Source organism: Lactuca sativa, chromosome 8 (genome assembly GCF_002870075.4).
Source record: "Lactuca sativa cultivar Salinas chromosome 8, Lsat_Salinas_v11, whole genome shotgun sequence".
In the NCBI taxonomy this organism is placed as follows: Eukaryota; Viridiplantae; Streptophyta; class Magnoliopsida; order Asterales; family Asteraceae; genus Lactuca; species Lactuca sativa.
Window position 1 is genome coordinate 22,530,870 of NC_056630.2, and position 18,013 is coordinate 22,548,882.

Consider the following 18,013-nt stretch of genomic DNA (forward strand, 5'->3'; position numbering starts at 1 on the left):
TGGAACTAACTGCGTCGGACCGAAGTCCGGAACTGACTGGGATCCAGTCCCTTGCATCGGACCGAAGTCCGGAACTAACTGCATCGGACCGAAGTTCGGAACTGACTGAGACCCTGTCCCCTGCATCAGACCAAATTCCGGAAACTGACTGAACATAGCATAAACATATCAACTAGCATGAACACATACACTGCATACTGCATCGGACCAGAGTCCGGAACACATAACACAAAACATGCACAAAGACATCAAGCACTCTAACTACTGCATCGGACCGAGGTCCGGAACTAACTGAACATAGCATAACATAATCATAACATATAATATGAACACATATGCTGCATACTGCATCAGACCATAGTCCGGAACACATAACTCATACCATGTATGTATCACAAAGACACCAAGCATTATGAACTACTGCATCAGACTGTAGTCCGAAACTACTGCTAACTAAACGGGTCGACATTGTGGTCGTAGACCCGTTCCTACTGGAAGGAAACTCACCTCACACTGTTGAAGTCCTGCAGACTCGACCCTAGCTGCTAGATGACAGATTCCCGATCTGTCAACATCAAAATAACACCCAATTAATAATTGGGTTCCACTACATAACTATAATTACATACTTTGGATAATTACTACATTACCCCAAGCTTGGCTTACCCAAGCCTAAGGTCCAAACCATAGGCCCAAAGTCAACTAGGGATCAAAGCCCAACATATGGCCTAATTTTCCAAATTGGGCCCAATCCTTCAGTGGCCTTACCCTAAAGCCCAACTAAATATTCTAGTCTATAATCATTTTTGGATAGCCCATTATTGGCCAAATTACCAATTACCCAAATGAAAAGTCCAACTCAAGGCCCATGTGACATTAGGGTTTCACATGAAATGACAATTAGGGTTAAGTGTTTCTCACTTAACCTATTAAGGGCTTAACCCACTAAGGACTTAATCCATTAAGTCCATTATTGCTTAGATTAATTTCTGCCAATGATTATTACTTAATATTTCACTTATTAAATAATTCTCGTGTGCGTCCTGATAATTTATCAAATATTAGGATTTTCTCAATTAGCCCATTAAGGACTTGGTCCATTAAGTCCTTTACTCTACTAGATAAATGGCATGGAATAATTTGGGCTTCATTTACAATCCAATCGCAATGGCCCACAAGTGGCCCAATAAGTCTAAGGCCTAATACTCGTAATTAGGGTTTTCCACCCAAACATGGCCCAATAGGCCCAAAACCAATCTCTAAGCCCATTAGGGTTTGCTAACGGGGCACCACCCACTACCAACTCGGGTAGTGGTGGTCAATGGCGGCTCACAGCGGCGGCCACCACCTTACGATGGTGGTTTGAGTTTCTTTTCATTAATCTTTTGGAAATTACAATTACAATGCTTTACTCAAGGATAAACACACACTAACTAACTAACACACACACACAACCACACTATGGTGGCCAGCGGTGGCTCGTGGCGGCAGCCACCACCTCACGGTGGTGGCAGTAGTTGATCTTGATTTTCCGGCCAACAAACCCAATCACACATCACCAAAATAACACTTATACGCCCTAGCTGATTACAAAACAACCCTAGCCACCCACCTGGTGGCACACTGCGATGGCAACCACCACCTCATGGTGGTGGCAGTGGTATCTTTTGGCTTCCAATCATGTAGCAACACAGCACACGAACTTGAAGCATAAACGCACCCAAACAAACCCACGTGAAACATGAACTCGACCCCTCTCGAGTGGCAAACGATGACCGGAGCAGCCACGCATTGCCCAGGCGGTGGCATCGGACCTGTGACGACGCAACAGGAAATGAGGGAGGTAGCAGCGGCCTTGTCGTCGTCGGCAGAGGAATAATAACGAAACCGAAGAAAAGAAGCGGCAGAGAAGGAGCAGCAACAACGCTCGTCATGGCGGCGGATGTGGGCTCTAATGGCCGGAGATGGTGGCTATGATCCGCCTCCTAACGCTACCGACTGAAAAACAACGTCACGCTATGGTCTCCGTCTTCGACAGTGACGAGAAGGCACCATGGTTCGTCGGTGATTTGGCTGATCGGAGAAGCGAGGAGGTAGGGTGGTGATAAAGCAGTGGCGGAAGGGAGAGATGGCGCATGCGGTAGCTTCTTGTGGTAGCGGCTGGACAATGGAGGAAGGAAAAGTGACGGCTGAGCATAAATTAGGGTTAGGGTACTCAGCTTTTATTCATGAAGCGGGAAAGAATGAGCACCGGGTCTTAACCCGTGTCCCATCCAAACATTCAACCATTATGCCAATACTAGTCCTTCCTCCCAAATCTTTTTCAATTTAACTCCATAATTTACCCCTTTAGCCCCTTACAATAAAATTCATTACAATTTAGGTACAATAATTACCAAACATACCCTTGCTTCTAAAATTCTTCTCAAAATAATTCCGTAACTTACTAAACAGCCCCCAACTACCAAAATTCTTCACCAATTAGTCTGAGACTTACATTTATTAATAATTTTTTTTAAATAAACGGGGCGTTACAGTTACCTTGAGATGAGATAATGGGTCTGCTTTCTTGAAAGTAATTAGGACAGGTGCTAGTTGATTGTTGTAGGAACCAAGGGAAGTGAATTAGTAAGAGCAACTTTTGTTGTGTCTGATGTATCCTGACTATGAGAATGATGCTTCTTATAATTATGGGTAATGCTTGCGATGAATTGTGTGCTGGGAATTAGGCGAGGTGTGTGGTAGTTCATTTTTTTCTAGATGGAGAATTGGTGTCATGAGTGGAAAAAAATTATTGTTTGTGCATCTGCGTGAGATTCTAATATTATAGGCGGTTATGATTGGAAGGTTTTCGAGGTTTCCATCTGAGATCCGAGATAACTTGTGTTCGCTTAGTCCTTATCTGGAATACCGTTTTGAGATGTGGTATGTCTGCAACATCATTTGATGGTAGTTCGAACCCTAAGTAGGGGGAATCGGCTATTATGGTTGAAGGATCATTGCTATGTTTGAGTTTATGATTTCAAAAGAATGGGTCTTAGGGATTTGCGATTTGGGTATGCAGAACTTTTTTTTAGGAATTTGGTCAGGACGAAGGTGCCGAGCAAGTTATCATTAGATGTATGTGTTCAGGAATGCAAGAGTCTTATTTGCGGCAAGAAGATGTTGGATAAAGAAGTTTGTTGTAACAATGGTTCCTTTCAGAATGTCTCCGAATTGATCAAGAGACACTGGGATGCTCAGGATGAGCATCGAGTGCTAAGGGAATTCCTAAACTCGTTGTATAGATTGCTATCCCTGTTCTATGGTGGGTAGTATGGATTGGTAATTCTGCTTCAGAGTTTGGTGTGTTTAGTCTCACAAGGGTTTTGTGCAAGTAGTGTATTAGGTTATTGGGTTAATTGTCAATGAATTCTCGATTGTTGGTCTTTTCATTCATCATCAAAAAAGGAGGTTCTTCGAAAGTTTTAAGCTGTGTCAGTTGAAGTTCAATGGATGCGTCAACCTATCGTCAAGTTCAGTATGCTTTATATTTTATTTAGTTTCTGGGTATGTTTACCCTTAGTTGTGGTGTGGAATTTTGGTGCATAGCAGACCCAGGTTTTAGCAACCTTTATAGATCACCTTGGGAGTTTTCTCGAACTAGTTATGTATTGGTGGAATCAGTTCGGTTTCAATCGAGGTATGGGATCTTGTATAGACCGTTCATGCGGATGTTTCTGTCAACGATTGAGGTTCGTCTAGTTTTGCGTTGATATCAGTATGTGCTATGAAAAGAATTGTGCATGATGGAAGGGTATGGTATATGTTGTGTTCGGATAACAATTGCGATTGATGTTGTTTGGTTCCCTGCAAGTCGGTGGACATATGGTTGGGTATCTTTAGGTCCCTGTGGTGTTGGTCGCGAGTCTTCAGTCTATGGATGTGATGGCGTCAATATCGGTTTAGTACCATAAGCTTATCGTTAAGTGGAAAACATGTGTCACGACGGCTTATCTGAGAGATTTAACGGCTTGAGGTGAGTTTCCTCACTATGTTTAGCGGGTCGAAGGCACCAATGTCGATCCATGGTTTGTAATGTTTAGGATGCTAGTTGTCTGCGTGGCTCTTGCATGCGTTATGTGTTTATATCATTACCGAACGAGGCCTGGTGATTTTATTGTATGTTATTTATCTTTGTGATTTTTATGCATGTGTTATATGTTATATGTATATCGGGCGGGGCCCATTGCCAAGCGAGGCCTGATGATTGACATATCTTTTTACTGAGCGGGGATCGATGTCGGACGGGGCCCAATGGCGGGCGGGGCCCATTATATGTTTTATATGTATGGTATGTTGTATTTTGGGAAGTCACTAAATTTTGTCCTTACAGTTTTCACTTTATGTTTCAGGTACTTCTGCTTCGAAGGACAGGAGTCCAAGATGATTGTAGTGCACATACCACATTGTTCTGCATTTTATATTACTATGATGTATTTGGATGTTATCGATACTCTTTGATTCACCATGGTTTCTATGATATTGTTTTGGATAATGGTTTTATTAATTTAAAAATCAAAATTTTTAGTCTTAATTTGTGGGACGTTACATAGAAAAGGCAACTTTGTTCTTTGACAAAGGATTGCGCGGGTCTATCGAGGATATGGTAGTATGTGACATCCTCAATTTCACGGCCAGAAAAGACCGGTTTGTTTATGCTTTGTTTTTAAAATCAGAGTAATCTTTTAAAGAAAACAGTTGCGAAATTTGTTCCCAAAACAAAATATGATGAAAATTATCAAAGCATTTCTTTAAAGAAATGTATTTTCATTATATAACAAAATCTCGGGATGTCATGTTCAATACAGACCAAAAGCATAAACAGAACAAAATAGACCTTACAACAGTTATTCATAACTACTGGCCTATAATCCAAAATATCTCGTCAAGTCCACCAACTTATACTCTTGTGTCATTACGTGTAATGCAAAGAAAACTGAGTGGGTCAGGCTTGGGAGCCTGGTGAGCATATAGGGTTTTCAACCCACAATAATATAATTATTATATTTAGTTATCAAACAATCAATTCAAATACCCACCCCCATTATCTCCATTTATTTCTTAAAGATTTATCCTAAGAACCAATTACCCTTCTCCCATTCATTCCTAAGGATTACCCTAAGGAACTGGCACAAGGTTTAGTGCTGCCAAGGTTCTTAGATTACCTCTGGTGAACACGCAATTCACAATAATTAATGAACACCTAGTTCAAGAACACCTAATGAACACTTAGTTCCAATATTACCCAATGAACACCTAGTTCACAAACACTTAATGAACACTTAGTTCAAATATTCCTGATGAACACTAAGTTCAAATATCTAACGAACACTTAGTTCGAATATCCCTGGTGAACCCAATCACCTAAGGAACACAGAGTATGAAAGCTCTTAGTTCAAACAACGTGATAATAAAGTATATCTCGATCCTGCAAAATCACTAATATTATAAACACATATAAATTATATTTTCTAAAACAATATATCCCATCCCGTCGATCCCCCACATACTGACCCTATACTATGATCTTACGAGATCTAGCCTAAGGAATCGATATGAACAACAAACTGACGAAGCTGCTTCGGAAATTCCCTGGCAATAAACGAGGATCAATAAAGACATCAAATGAAGGGAATGGATTAAGTTTCACCACGAACCTTCGTTCGTAAAAGAAAGAACCACATGACAGTTAAGTCAGGGGTAGTTATCTAGATAACAATGCCTAGGTGTGGTCCGACTATCATGAGGTATTATACCCCCAGACTCTACCTATCCAAGCATCGAACTTTGCCTAGCAGTGGCCTGAATACATGAGGTATTTCATCCCCAGACGCACCCTATCCAACAATATAACACCAGACATACCTAACACTGGTCTATTACCGACGCACTTTATTAGGCAGTCTACGAAGTTCCCTTAATTACTTCGTGAAAGAAAACGCTGACATATGAAGCTCGGTCGATCACTTCATAAAAGAAACGCTGACTCCAAAGCTCTCTCAAAATAAAAGTATGGGGAAATACTACTAGAGTACTCCCATAACCGACACACAAAATTGTCAAAAAGACTTTGTACATGATAGTACTTCTGGCACATTATAGTACTCTGGTATGCGAAAGACTCGTACCCGAGAACATAATAGTACCCTGGCACAAGCAGCACCCAAGACACAGAGCTTTAAAAAGGACTTCGTACATAAAATGTACTTCTATACGTAGGACATACTCCACCGATCGTCAATATCGCAACACACGTACTCTTAATAAGAGACTACCCAATGTCCAAACCTAATTGAACTAAACATCCCATTTAAGTCTTAACCCATCACTAGGCAAACCTACAATACTTATAATCAATTTCCGATACTATCTTCGTTTAGGAAAAAGCTAACTAGTGTATACTTAACACAAAGTTTTAAGTAATAATATCACATATATATATATATATATATATATATATATATATATATATATATATATACACACACACACACACACATCTTAACACATATTGAACCATATCTGATTCGTACGTTGTATATCATCAAATATATCTAACGCGTATTTCGGACAATAACAAATACTTCACATACATATGTATATTTCATACTTTAATCAATTCTCGTATTAAAATCACGTTCCTAAAAGGGACTATACACATGATGCCTTATCAAATGAACACGTAATTCAAAAATAAATAATCCGTACTCCCAGATCTAAAATTAACCTCTTGATCTGATCCATACTCTCGGATCTAAAACTAACCTCTTGATCTGATCCATACTCTCGGATCTAAAGCTAACCTCTTGATCTGATCTATACTCTCGGATCTAAAACTAACCTCCTGATCTGATCCATACATCCAGATCTAAAACAAGTTTATATCTTTATTCTTTTATCTCATGGTCCAACCCATATTTTATCACCTACCAACAACCTCATCTACTCATGTTCTACCCAACATATTTTTAGATACAAAATACATATATAGTTTAACTCATTAAAACTTATATAATTCATCCATTCCACAATCATCTCAAATAAACAACAATATATTATACACGTAGCACGTATTTCATAGCAAATACTTAATATTTATGTGTTAGAAGAAAGTGACCACACACTCACACATATAAACAACAATATATAAACACACATCACGTAGTTCTTAGCAAATACTTAATATTTATGTGTTAGAAGAAAGTAACTATACACTCACTTGATTAGAAGATGATCGGACAACACTACGACTTATAGAAGTAGTATTCTTCGGTAGATCTTCACAAAAATTGGGCTCCTCGCGGGCAGAGCTTCGGCTCGGGAATTTCACTTCTCAGGATCTTCGGGGCTTCGGGACTTGCTTTGGGTCTCGGGAATGATACCGGGGCTTCGGGATAATTTTTGCACGAAAAAACGATGCAAAAACGCGAGAGAAAGAGAAGAAATGAGCAAAAGAATCGGCTGCCCTCGACATCCTTTTTATAGGGGGCTGGAACTTTGATTTACGCTGGGCGTAAATTGAAATTACGTTGGGCGTACATAGAGTACGCTGGGCGTAATGTGGATCAGCTCGCTGACTCCCCCCATGGATAATATCGGTTATTTTATATTTAAATTAAATATCGAAAATATTTAATAAACTTTAAAAATTCATATCTTCCTCATACGAACTCCGTTTTCGACATTCTTCATATCCCCGCGTAGGTGAGACTACGCTCTACAACTTTCGTTTAGACTCCGTCGGCTAATTTTGACTTTATTTTTATTATATTATTTTAGTAGGCCGGAACAGAAAAACTCCGTTATAAATTCATAACTTCTTCATCCGACGTCCGTTTCGCCTATCTTTTTATCGTTTCACTAAAATTGACGAGATCTTCGATTCTCGTTTAGATTGTTTCGGCTAAAAACCGATCGATCTCAAATCGAGTATTCGGGCTGCATACTGCTAAGCCGAAACTTAGAAAAATCATAACTTCCTCATACGAAGTCAGATTTGGACGTTCTTTTTATGCACGCTCGCGGTTTAACGAACTCTACGACTTTCGTTTAGATCGCTAAGGCTAAATATCGCTCTAACATAAATTCACTGTTTACGTCGCGCTGTGTCGTGCCGGTTCTGTCGCCAAACTTCGACAAGTCATAACTTCTTCGTTATAACTCGGATTTCGGCGTTCTTTATATACACGGAAACCTTGTAACATATACTATAACTTAGTTAATATTATTCATTCTAAATAATATTTCATCAAAAATTCATTTTTGACGTCTATCGTCTCTAAATTAACTAGCCCGGATCTACGAGCGTTACATAGTATGTGGATGTCGCTTCTTTGGAGACATCCAGCGGCGTCTGACTTCCTTACCTATTCGTTTCGGTGGTTTGGGTTTATACTCAGCATACGAGGTTTCCTCCTACGCATTTGTAGCCTCGAGAGCCCAATCTTGGACATTACAAGATCACATCTTACGTGACAGTGACATATGTGGTATGGACTCTGATTACTTATGTGCCTTGACTCGTCTTCGCGATACGATTCCAGGATTCGACTGTAGCGATTTCACTAATAAGGACACCGCCCCTTAAATCCCAAAAAGCATTGACGTGTGTCATTTTTAGCAAAATCGTCAAAAATATGGAAGTCGACTTCGACATGACTGTTAGACAGAAAATAGTTTTTTGGTGTCTTCGTGCACCTCATGCTTAGGATTTTCTGCTAACTATCCCTATTGATGACCTCGGGTAACATATGTCTCTTGTGGAGTACTGAACTATCATTCATTATCGCCTCATGATTCCTTTATTCCCCATCAACGAGATATGCCCAGTTTGCCGCAAGGCATGTTTGGGCACTTTTGGGGAGCATGTGATTCATTGTAGAGAGCTCCCTAGTTTCAAGTACTGACATGATGTGGTTAAGGATGTTCTCTTTGATGCTTGTCAGCGTGCTGGTATTTTTGTGAAGAAAGAAGCGTCGCTGCGTCGGTGAACTTTTTGACGGACCCGCAGGATGGAAGGTCCATACTCAGGCCGACTGACATTTTTGGTCTTTGGATGGGTAGGAGGGAAGCACGCCTGTGTGGATTTTACTGGGGTCTCTCCTCTCGTCGGTTTGAGGAATGGAGGTTTCACAGCAGGGCATGTCGTTTTGAAAGCCACGACGTGCAAAGTGACAAAGCACGAGAATGCATGTTAGAAAATCAACATGTGTTTGTACCTTTTGCATTTGATGCATTTGGTTTTCTCGCACCAGAGTCAGTCAAGCTCCTCAACCGAGTTCAATGGGTCATGCATTTTAATGTTATATACCCTAGTTCCACATATGTTTTCAAAAGAATTAGTTTTGCCATCCAGAAAAGGCTAGCGACGCAGTTTGTTGCTCTTTTGTCTTCCATCGATATGTATTGAACTAAATATTTAATATATAAATTACAAACTCCTTTCACTAAACATGGAAAAAAACTTACAACTTGATGTTGATTAACACATTAATGGTGAAATTAACTTTATATTTTTAAACATGAACTGCAATTCTTATTGATACAATCCATAAAAATTAGAAATAAAACATAAAAAAAAATCATGATCATATATAACAAAAGACATAAATATCACAAAAAATATCAAGGGTGCCATGATGCTCTGTCTGATTCAAGAGGAATAAATGAAGCTGTGATATTCAATGAGATTTCATTGCTTCTTGACTTCTTGTGATACTGATGTTCGGTTTTTAATTATATAAAAGTAATTTTGAGATTCCACTATATAACAAAAATAAAAAATAGGATTAGTTGGGTTAAAATTTAAAATCCTCTAAGACCATGTGCAATACTGTCCATGACAATGGTCGTTGAGAGCTTCCATATCAACCACCACGAGCCACCCCTATTCCATAGAGTACTCTTCACAATGAAGAAGAGAAGAAAGAAGAGAGAGTGATGGAGAAGAAGAATAAGAAGGCTAGGTCTGAGAGAGAAGAAGAAGGATGAAGTCTGATTCGTCGTTTTCATTCATGGAAGACACAACAATGGTCCACAACCACGACCCACAACAAGACACCGAAATAGTGTGCACGGTCATGGTTAATGACCATCTAGACCATGAAGCCAGTAATGGGTATTGGAAATGCCTTAATATTGCTCTTGCTTAAGATGGATCACATAATAAGAATTATTTTTAATCGCAACTCTTAACAACCAATTTCAACCCACCAAAGAACCTGACCATTGTTTATAACAAATAAAAATAAAATCTAAATAATTTTTTTTTTCCATGCCGATGAAAAACGGGTAAACCCTCGTTCTACGCAGCCTTAAACCCTTTAAACGCCCCCAACAGAATCTAGGGCACCTTTAATCCCCAAGGCAGATTTCATCTCTCTTCCCACTAAATTCAAATTGTATTTGTCTGTTGATGATAACTGCTTGAAGGTTGTAGTGATTTTGGAACGAAGATGAAGAATCTGAAGCTGTCATGGGAACTGTCATCTAACCTCCAGTTACAGTCAGAAAATGAAGTGATTCGCTGCACCGCTTTCGATATCGAACAAAATCGGTTCTTCTTTGCGTCTTCTGCTAACTTCATTTATACCACTCATCTTCCATCTTCTCAGGTAAGTGAGAAATTTCTACTCTTTAGGACAAGTCTTTCCAGTTGTTCGTTATGCGTGAATACAATTAAAGTGTATAGACTCTAAAAACTGTTGAGAAGATAGTTAGCTACGGAAATGAATTCATCCAGGGGTTCTGCAAGATGATTTGTTCTGTTTCCAGACGTTGTAGATGGAATACTTCGATGAACACTCGGTTAAATCTCGATTCTAATAAAATGAAAACATTGAAGTTAGGAGTTACATAGTAATGCCAGTAGGTTTGACACTAACTGTCAGTTTATGTGGGGAACCTCGTGTTCTCAGATCTTGTTTCGGGTTACTATAGACATTGAGTATCAAATGCTACATATAACACATGAATTATGTACAAATCTATGTTCTCTTTTCCATCGATGCAAAATAGAACAATCAATCTTCTTTACCAACTCTAAAATGTTATGAAATATTGCAGATCGAAGAATCATGGGGCAAACCATCATCAAATCCACTGGTTGAGGCCATTGATCTAGATCCTGACGACTCTATTACTTCCTTGGAGTATCTCATGGAGAAAGAAGCACTCATTATTGGAACTTCAAGTGGGGTGTTATTACTATATAATGTGGATGATAATGTAACAGAAGTTGTTGGCAAAGTGGAAGGTGGAGTTAAGTCCCTCTCACCAAGTCCAGATGGAGATTTGCTTTGTATAATCACTGGTTTAGGCCAAATGCTGGTTATGACTCATGACTGGGACTTGTTATATGAGATAACACTCGAGGATCCTATTGAAGATGCTGACACACGTAAGGATTCCTTAACATATTTTCTTGAATTAATCCTTTTTGCAACATATGACTTGATAGATTATTAAAACATCTAAAGTCAGTCTCAGGTGATCGGATCCTTGATTCAGAATGCTCTGCCACCTGGCGAGGTGATGGGAAATTCTTTGCTACAATAACCTCAAGCAACAATTCTTCACATAAGAAGCTTAAAATCTGGGAAAGGGAAACGGGTAACTTGCATTCTGTTTCAGAACCCAAGTCTTTCATGGGAGAAATTGTGGAATGGATGCCATCTGGCGCCAAAATTGCCACTGTTTGTGATCAGAAAGAAGAAAACAAGTCCCCATCTATAGTTTTCTTTGAAAGAAATGGGTTAAAAAGAAGTTCATTCAGTGTAAACAGTGGACTAGACACCATAACAACTGTCAAGAATCTAAAATGGAACTGTAATTCTGATCTTCTTGCAGCCATTGTTAGAAAGGAATCCCATGACTCCATCAAGATATGGTCTTTTAGCAACAATCATTGGTACTTAAAACAAGAAATTAGTCATTCAAGGCATGATGGGGTTAAATTCATGTGGGACCCAGTAAACCCTCTTCGGTTAATATCTTGGAATCTGAAAGGCATGATCATGGTTTACAATTTCATCTGGATTACAGCAGTTACTGATAATTCAGTAGCCTTAGTTATTGATGGATCAAAGATTCTAGTAACACCACTTTCCATATCCCTATTTCCTCCCCCTATGTGTCTCTTTGAGCTTGAATTCCCTTCTTCTGTTAGAGAAATGGCATTTTGGTCTTTTAAGAATCGTTTGGCAGCATCTTTATCAGATGGGAGTTTGTCTGTAGTGGAGCTTCCTGACATTGACACGTGGCAAGATCTTGAAGGGAAAGTCTTTCGTGTTGAGTTGACCATTCTTGAAAATCCTACACCCTTTCTTCATCTAACATGGTTGGATTCACATGTGCTTCTTGGTGTAGCTCCTAATGGCAACCTTTTGGAACTTGAAATTATGTGCTCTGAGGATCATATTCATGGTTCAGTGGCATGCTCAGGTTGGGATGCTAAAAATAGCAACATATTTTCTCTTGAGAGAAATGTGATTGCCATTGCTTCTAACCCTGTTAAAAAACGTTCAGCATTTATTCAGTTAAATGGTGGGAATGTTTTTGAGTACACATCAGGTTTGTCTCTTCAGGAGAACAACCATTTGCGGTTTTCCCAATCTTGCCCCTGGATGAGTGTGGCCTCAATTGGAGATTTTGGGGTATTGGAGTCTTTTTTGTTATTCGGGCTTGATAACAACAGTAAGCTGCATGTGAATCAAAATGTTATATCTAACAACTGTCACAGCTTCTCGTTGTACTCAAATTCCCAAAATCAAGAGATGACACATTTGATCCTTTTGACCAAACAAGACTTTTTATTCGTTATTGACATTCGTGATATTGTTCTTGGTCAAACGGAAGTCAAATATGGGAACTTTGTACCTGTTATTACCAGAAGAAAAGATGAAGAAGGAAAGAAGTTTATACAAATATGGGAAAAGGGTTCCAAGATCTTAGGAGTTGTTCATGGAGATGAATCTTCTGTTATAATACAAACAACCCGTGGAAACTTAGAAAGCATTTATCCAAGAAAATTGGTGTTGGAATCGATTGTGAATGCTTTGGTCCAAGAGCGTTTTAGGGATTCCCTACACATGGTAAGGCGACACAGGATTGACTTTAATGTTATTGTTGACCATGGAGGCTGGGAGAATTTTGTAAAATTGGCAACCGAGTTTGTCATCCAGGCAGACAATTTAAACTACATTACCGAATTTGTCTGTTCATTAAAGAACGAAAATGTCATGGAGACTTTATACAAAAGCTACATAACAAATGAGGCAAATGCTAAGGAATCAAGAAATGTCGATAGCAATAACAAGGTCAATTCCGTCCTTTTGGCTATCAGAAAAGCTCTAGAGTCCAAAGTACCAGAAACCCCAGAAAGAGAGCTTTGCATTTTAACAACTTTGGCAAAAAGTGATCCACCATTTCTTGAAGAAGCTTTGGAGCGGGTCAAAAAGATCCGTGAGATGGAACTATCAGATTCCACCGACCCAAAAAGACAAAACTACCCCTCTTCTGAAGAATCTTTAAAACATCTGTTATGGCTATCAGAAAGCGAGTCCCTTTTCGAAGCTGCTTTAGGTCTTTATGACTTAAACCTTGCAGCTATTGTTGCATTAAACTCACAACAAGACCCAAAGGAATTCTTACCCTTTCTTCAAGAACTAGAACTCTTGCCAGGTGGCATAATGAGATACAAAATCGACCTCAGACTTCAAAGACACGAAAAGGCACTCCAACACATTTTTCATGCAGGCGATTCTTACTTTCAAGATTTTATTAATCTCATAATAAACAACCCTCAACTTTTTCCTCATGCACTTCAATTAGTAACAGACCCCATTAAAAGAAACCAAGTTCTTGAAGCATGGGGAGATTATTTAACAAATATAAAATCATTCGAAGATGCTGCAACAACATATCTATGTTGCTGTAATCTACAAAAAGCTTTGAAAGCCTACCGGGCTTCTTACAACTGGACTGGGGTACTTACTGTTGCGGGGCTTTTAAAACTAAAAAAAGATGAGATTACCCTTTTGGCAAACGAACTGTGTGAAGAGCTTCAAACGATTGGGAAACCGAGTGAGGCTGCGAAAATCGCGTTGGATTATATTGGAGATTTTAAAAGTGGGATAAATTTGTTGATTAGTGCAAGGGAATGGGAGGAGGCTTTGAGAGTTGCTTTGATGGATAGGAGGGAGGAGTTGGTTGCTGATGTGGCGACCGGAGCGGTTGACTGTGCCGCCACGTTGGTGGCTGAGTATGAAGAAGGGGCGGAGAAAGTGGGGAAGTATTTGGCACGGTATTTGGCGGTCCGGCAGCGGCGGTTGGTGCTTGCCGCCAAGATTCAGGCGGAGGAGCGGTCGGTGAATGAATTGGATGATGATGCTGTTTCGGAAGCTAGTAGCAGTTTTAGTGGAATGAGTGCTTACACCACCGGGTATGAACTATCTGTTTGCTTTTTTACTTATTTGCCCTTCTTTCCAACTCATCTCATGTTAAAATTGATGAATGTTGTGAAATTAGTTTTTTGGAATGCAGGGGTAAAATGGTCATTTCGTTTCATTCAGACAGATTATTCAGTCTAGAAAACACTTTATCCAGCCACTTTTTCATAAAAAACTTTATGGAGGAAAAAAAAAAGGAACATCCCCTTAATCAAATATAATAGAGTAAATTACATTTTTGGTCCCTGTGGTATACTGGTTGTTTTGGATCTGGTCCTGAAAGATATTTTTGTTGCTTTTTTGATCCATCTGGTACCATTTTGTCAAGGTTTAGGTCTGTAGGTGACAGATGTGTAAAAATGACCAATTTGTCCTCACTTTTTGCATCCTAAACATTCTGATCCATGTCCAGGTCAAGAAAAGATTCCGCTGCTTCCATGATTTCGAGTAGCACTAGCAAAAGAGGGCAAAGACGCCAAAAGAAAAAGGGAAAAATCCGTGCTGGCAGGTACTTTGTATTCAACTTTTTTGAGTAAATTACATTTTTGGTCCCTGATTATAGCTGTTTTTTGCAATTTCGGTCCCTGTGTATCAACTGATTTTTGCAAATTTGGTCCCAAAAGTACAGAGCACATATCTGGAACAAGGACCAAAAAGTGTTATAAAAGCCTCAAATAAGGACCAAAGTTGCAAGAGAAAAAACTCTTTTCTCTTTTTAATAATTTATATTTTCTTGTTGTGTCCCAATTTAAAAATAAAAAAATAAAATAAAATTGTGTTACATGGTATGCAGTCCTGATGAGGAAATGGCATTAGTGGAACATCTAAAAGGCATGTCCCTGACAGCTGGAGCAGCACGTGAGCTTAAATCTTTGTTGGGTTGTCTTGTAATGATTGGAAAAGAAGATGTTGCAAGAAAATTACAACGTGTTGCTGAAAACTTTCAGTTATCACAAACAGCAGCTGTAAAAATAGCTTCAGATGCAATGACGTGTGAGAGTGTGGATGAACATACGTTTGTTTTGGAGGTTTATTTGAAGAAATTAAGGAAGGATTTGTTGCAGTCCGAGGAGTTCTCTTGGCAGTCCAAGGTTTTTGTTGCTCCTTAGGAAGTAACGGTTGTTAGTTTTTGGATTTCATTTTTTTTCTTTTGAATAATTGAATTTTGGTCGAACTTATATTGGCTAGATGCGGTTATTTTTATGTATTATTTTTTATTGGCGAATTTTGTTAACATTTGTGATTGTTGTTGATGTATAAGATTTATTTAAATGGTTGTTTTGCTACGCACATGATATGTTTTATGTTTATAACTAGGCTGCACACTTAAACATTGCAAATGCTATGAAATAAAATAGCTATACACTTTTGAATCGATATTATGGAATTATTAACATATTGATCGGAAACAAAATTATGGGTGTGAAATTATTTTATTGGTTAATGTAAGGATTAATATTTTATGTGGATAAAATTAGTTAAATTCTGAATTTTAGTTATGTTTTATAATGAGATAAATGTTGAAGTTGGTGATTTATGATGTTAGAGTAAACCATACAATATATAAGGTATCATGTTTTGCCTTGGGATTTTATGTGTTTTTGCTGTGTATTAAGAATAAGAATTGATTAAACCACTAACATTTTACAAAGTTTTAAGTAGAAGGATGAAAGTAACATTTAAAAAAACAAAGAGAGGGTGGAAAATGCATTTTACTAAGTAGATAAAAGAAAATCATAGGGATAATGACTTAAAAAGGTAATATATTTTTCGATTTTTACACATTTAGTCATTGAATTTTTTTTGTCCACATTTACCCCTTCAACTTGTTAACTTGTACATATTTAGTTCTTATGACCCGTTACTCAGGTTAACATTTTCGATTTGTACACATTTAGTCATTGAGTTTTTTTGTCCACATTTACCCCTTCACCTTGTTAAATTGTACACATTTAGTCCTTATGACCGACTACTGCGGGTTAGCCAGTAAAAATGACTTAGCATGGTAATATATTTCTCATTTTGTACCAATTTAGTCCTTAATATTTTTGTACACATTTAGTCCTTAATATTTTTTTTTGTTGCAAAATAAGTCATTTTTGTTTTTGTATTCATTCAGTACTTATGATTGATTTCTTAAGGTTTTCTCACGACATCTTATGTGGGATAGCCATATGGTGGTGTGATAGGTTGAGGTGGTCTTGTTATATGTTGTAGGCCAATATACTTGGTGCGGGCCGACTATAAGTTGTAGGCACGGAGACTCGAGAAGAGCGGTTGGGTTAAGGCGACATGCCAACAAACACTGAGTATTCCTGTTCGATGACTGATTGGACCTGTTGCATGTTGACATTCCAGTCCGATGACTGATTGGCCCAAGTATTCCAATTTGATGATTGTGGGTCCGTTATGCATGATAATACGTTTGTTGTATCAGACATTTTGGGGGAAACTCACTAAACTGTATGTTTACCTAGTTTTTTATGTTTTCGGGTTCTATTGTTGGTCGTGGGAATGAGAATGCATGACTGTACACACTCATCAACAATATTGAGGATTCCGCGTTTCTTATATTACTCTGATTTTCGATAAATGTATTTTGGAATAAACGTTTTTTGTTAATAATGTATTTATAAATAAGGAGTTTTGCCTTATTTAAAAATGAAAATTTTTGGTTGTGAAAAATGAGACGTTACACATAAACATAAACCCCACACACTTCATTAATGACTGTCTCACGTAAGATGTCGTGAGAAAAACCTAAGGAAAACATTCATAAGTACTGAATGTGTACAAAAACAAAAATGACTTACTTTGAAACAAAAAAATATCAAGGGCTAAATGTGTACAAAAATATTAATGACTAAATGTGTACAAAATGAGAAATATATTACCCTATTAAGTCATTTTTTTCCGCTAACCTAGAGTAACCGATCATTAGAACTGAATGTGTACAGTTTAACAAGTTGAAGGGGTAAATGTGGACGAAAAAAATTCAATGACCAAATGTGTACAAATCGAAAAATATATTACCCTTTTAAGTCATTATCCCAAAATCATATTATATATATAGTACGGGGGACAAGAGATAAACACAAAAGTCGAAAAAACAAAAGGTTAAAAGTGATACTTTTACAAAGTTGAAGGTAGAGGAGGTGAAAGTAATAGTTTTGATTTTACAAAAAAGAGGGTTGTAAATGATTGATCATACAAAGTTACGAGTCAATCTTGAAATTAGAGCTAATTATTAAGCTTATACCTTATGCATGTCCAGAAGCACCCTTAGCTAAGTGACTTTGTCTCACAGAGACAAAGTTATATATATATATATATATATATATATATATATATATATATATATATATATATATATATATATATATATATATATATGAATAAAAAATTATGGATTCAAACTTTTGTAGAAATTTAAAGTTCAAACCAATGTTGTAAAACTCGCCGAGTTGGCTGATTACTCCTTTGAGTACTCCCTACTCGCCTCCTTACCGAGGCAACTTACAGAA

The 18,013-nt window shown here is 38.1% G+C and overlaps 1 protein-coding gene across 3 annotated transcripts; it reads left to right on the top strand.

The window, feature by feature from the left end:
* Nucleotides 1-10,312: 10,312 nt before the first annotated feature.
* Nucleotides 10,313-15,779, top strand: LOC111898114 (elongator complex protein 1). Of its 3 annotated transcripts, none has more exons than XM_023894042.2 (5): nucleotides 10,313-10,655; nucleotides 11,107-11,440; nucleotides 11,530-14,482; nucleotides 14,902-14,997; nucleotides 15,283-15,779. In XM_023894042.2, exons 1-5 carry the CDS (start codon nucleotides 10,497-10,499, stop codon nucleotides 15,596-15,598), a joined length of 3,858 nt encoding a protein of 1,285 aa, XP_023749810.1. In that variant the 5' UTR covers nucleotides 10,313-10,496; the 3' UTR covers nucleotides 15,599-15,779. The 3 variants fall into 3 exon arrangements, with proteins under 3 accessions (XP_023749810.1, XP_023749809.1, XP_023749811.1); XM_023894041.2 differs by having other exon boundaries at nucleotides 10,314-10,655; nucleotides 11,524-14,482; XM_023894043.3 differs by lacking the exon at nucleotides 10,313-10,655 and having other exon boundaries at nucleotides 11,287-11,440; nucleotides 11,520-14,482.
* The last annotated feature ends 2,234 nt before the right edge of the window (nucleotides 15,780-18,013 follow it).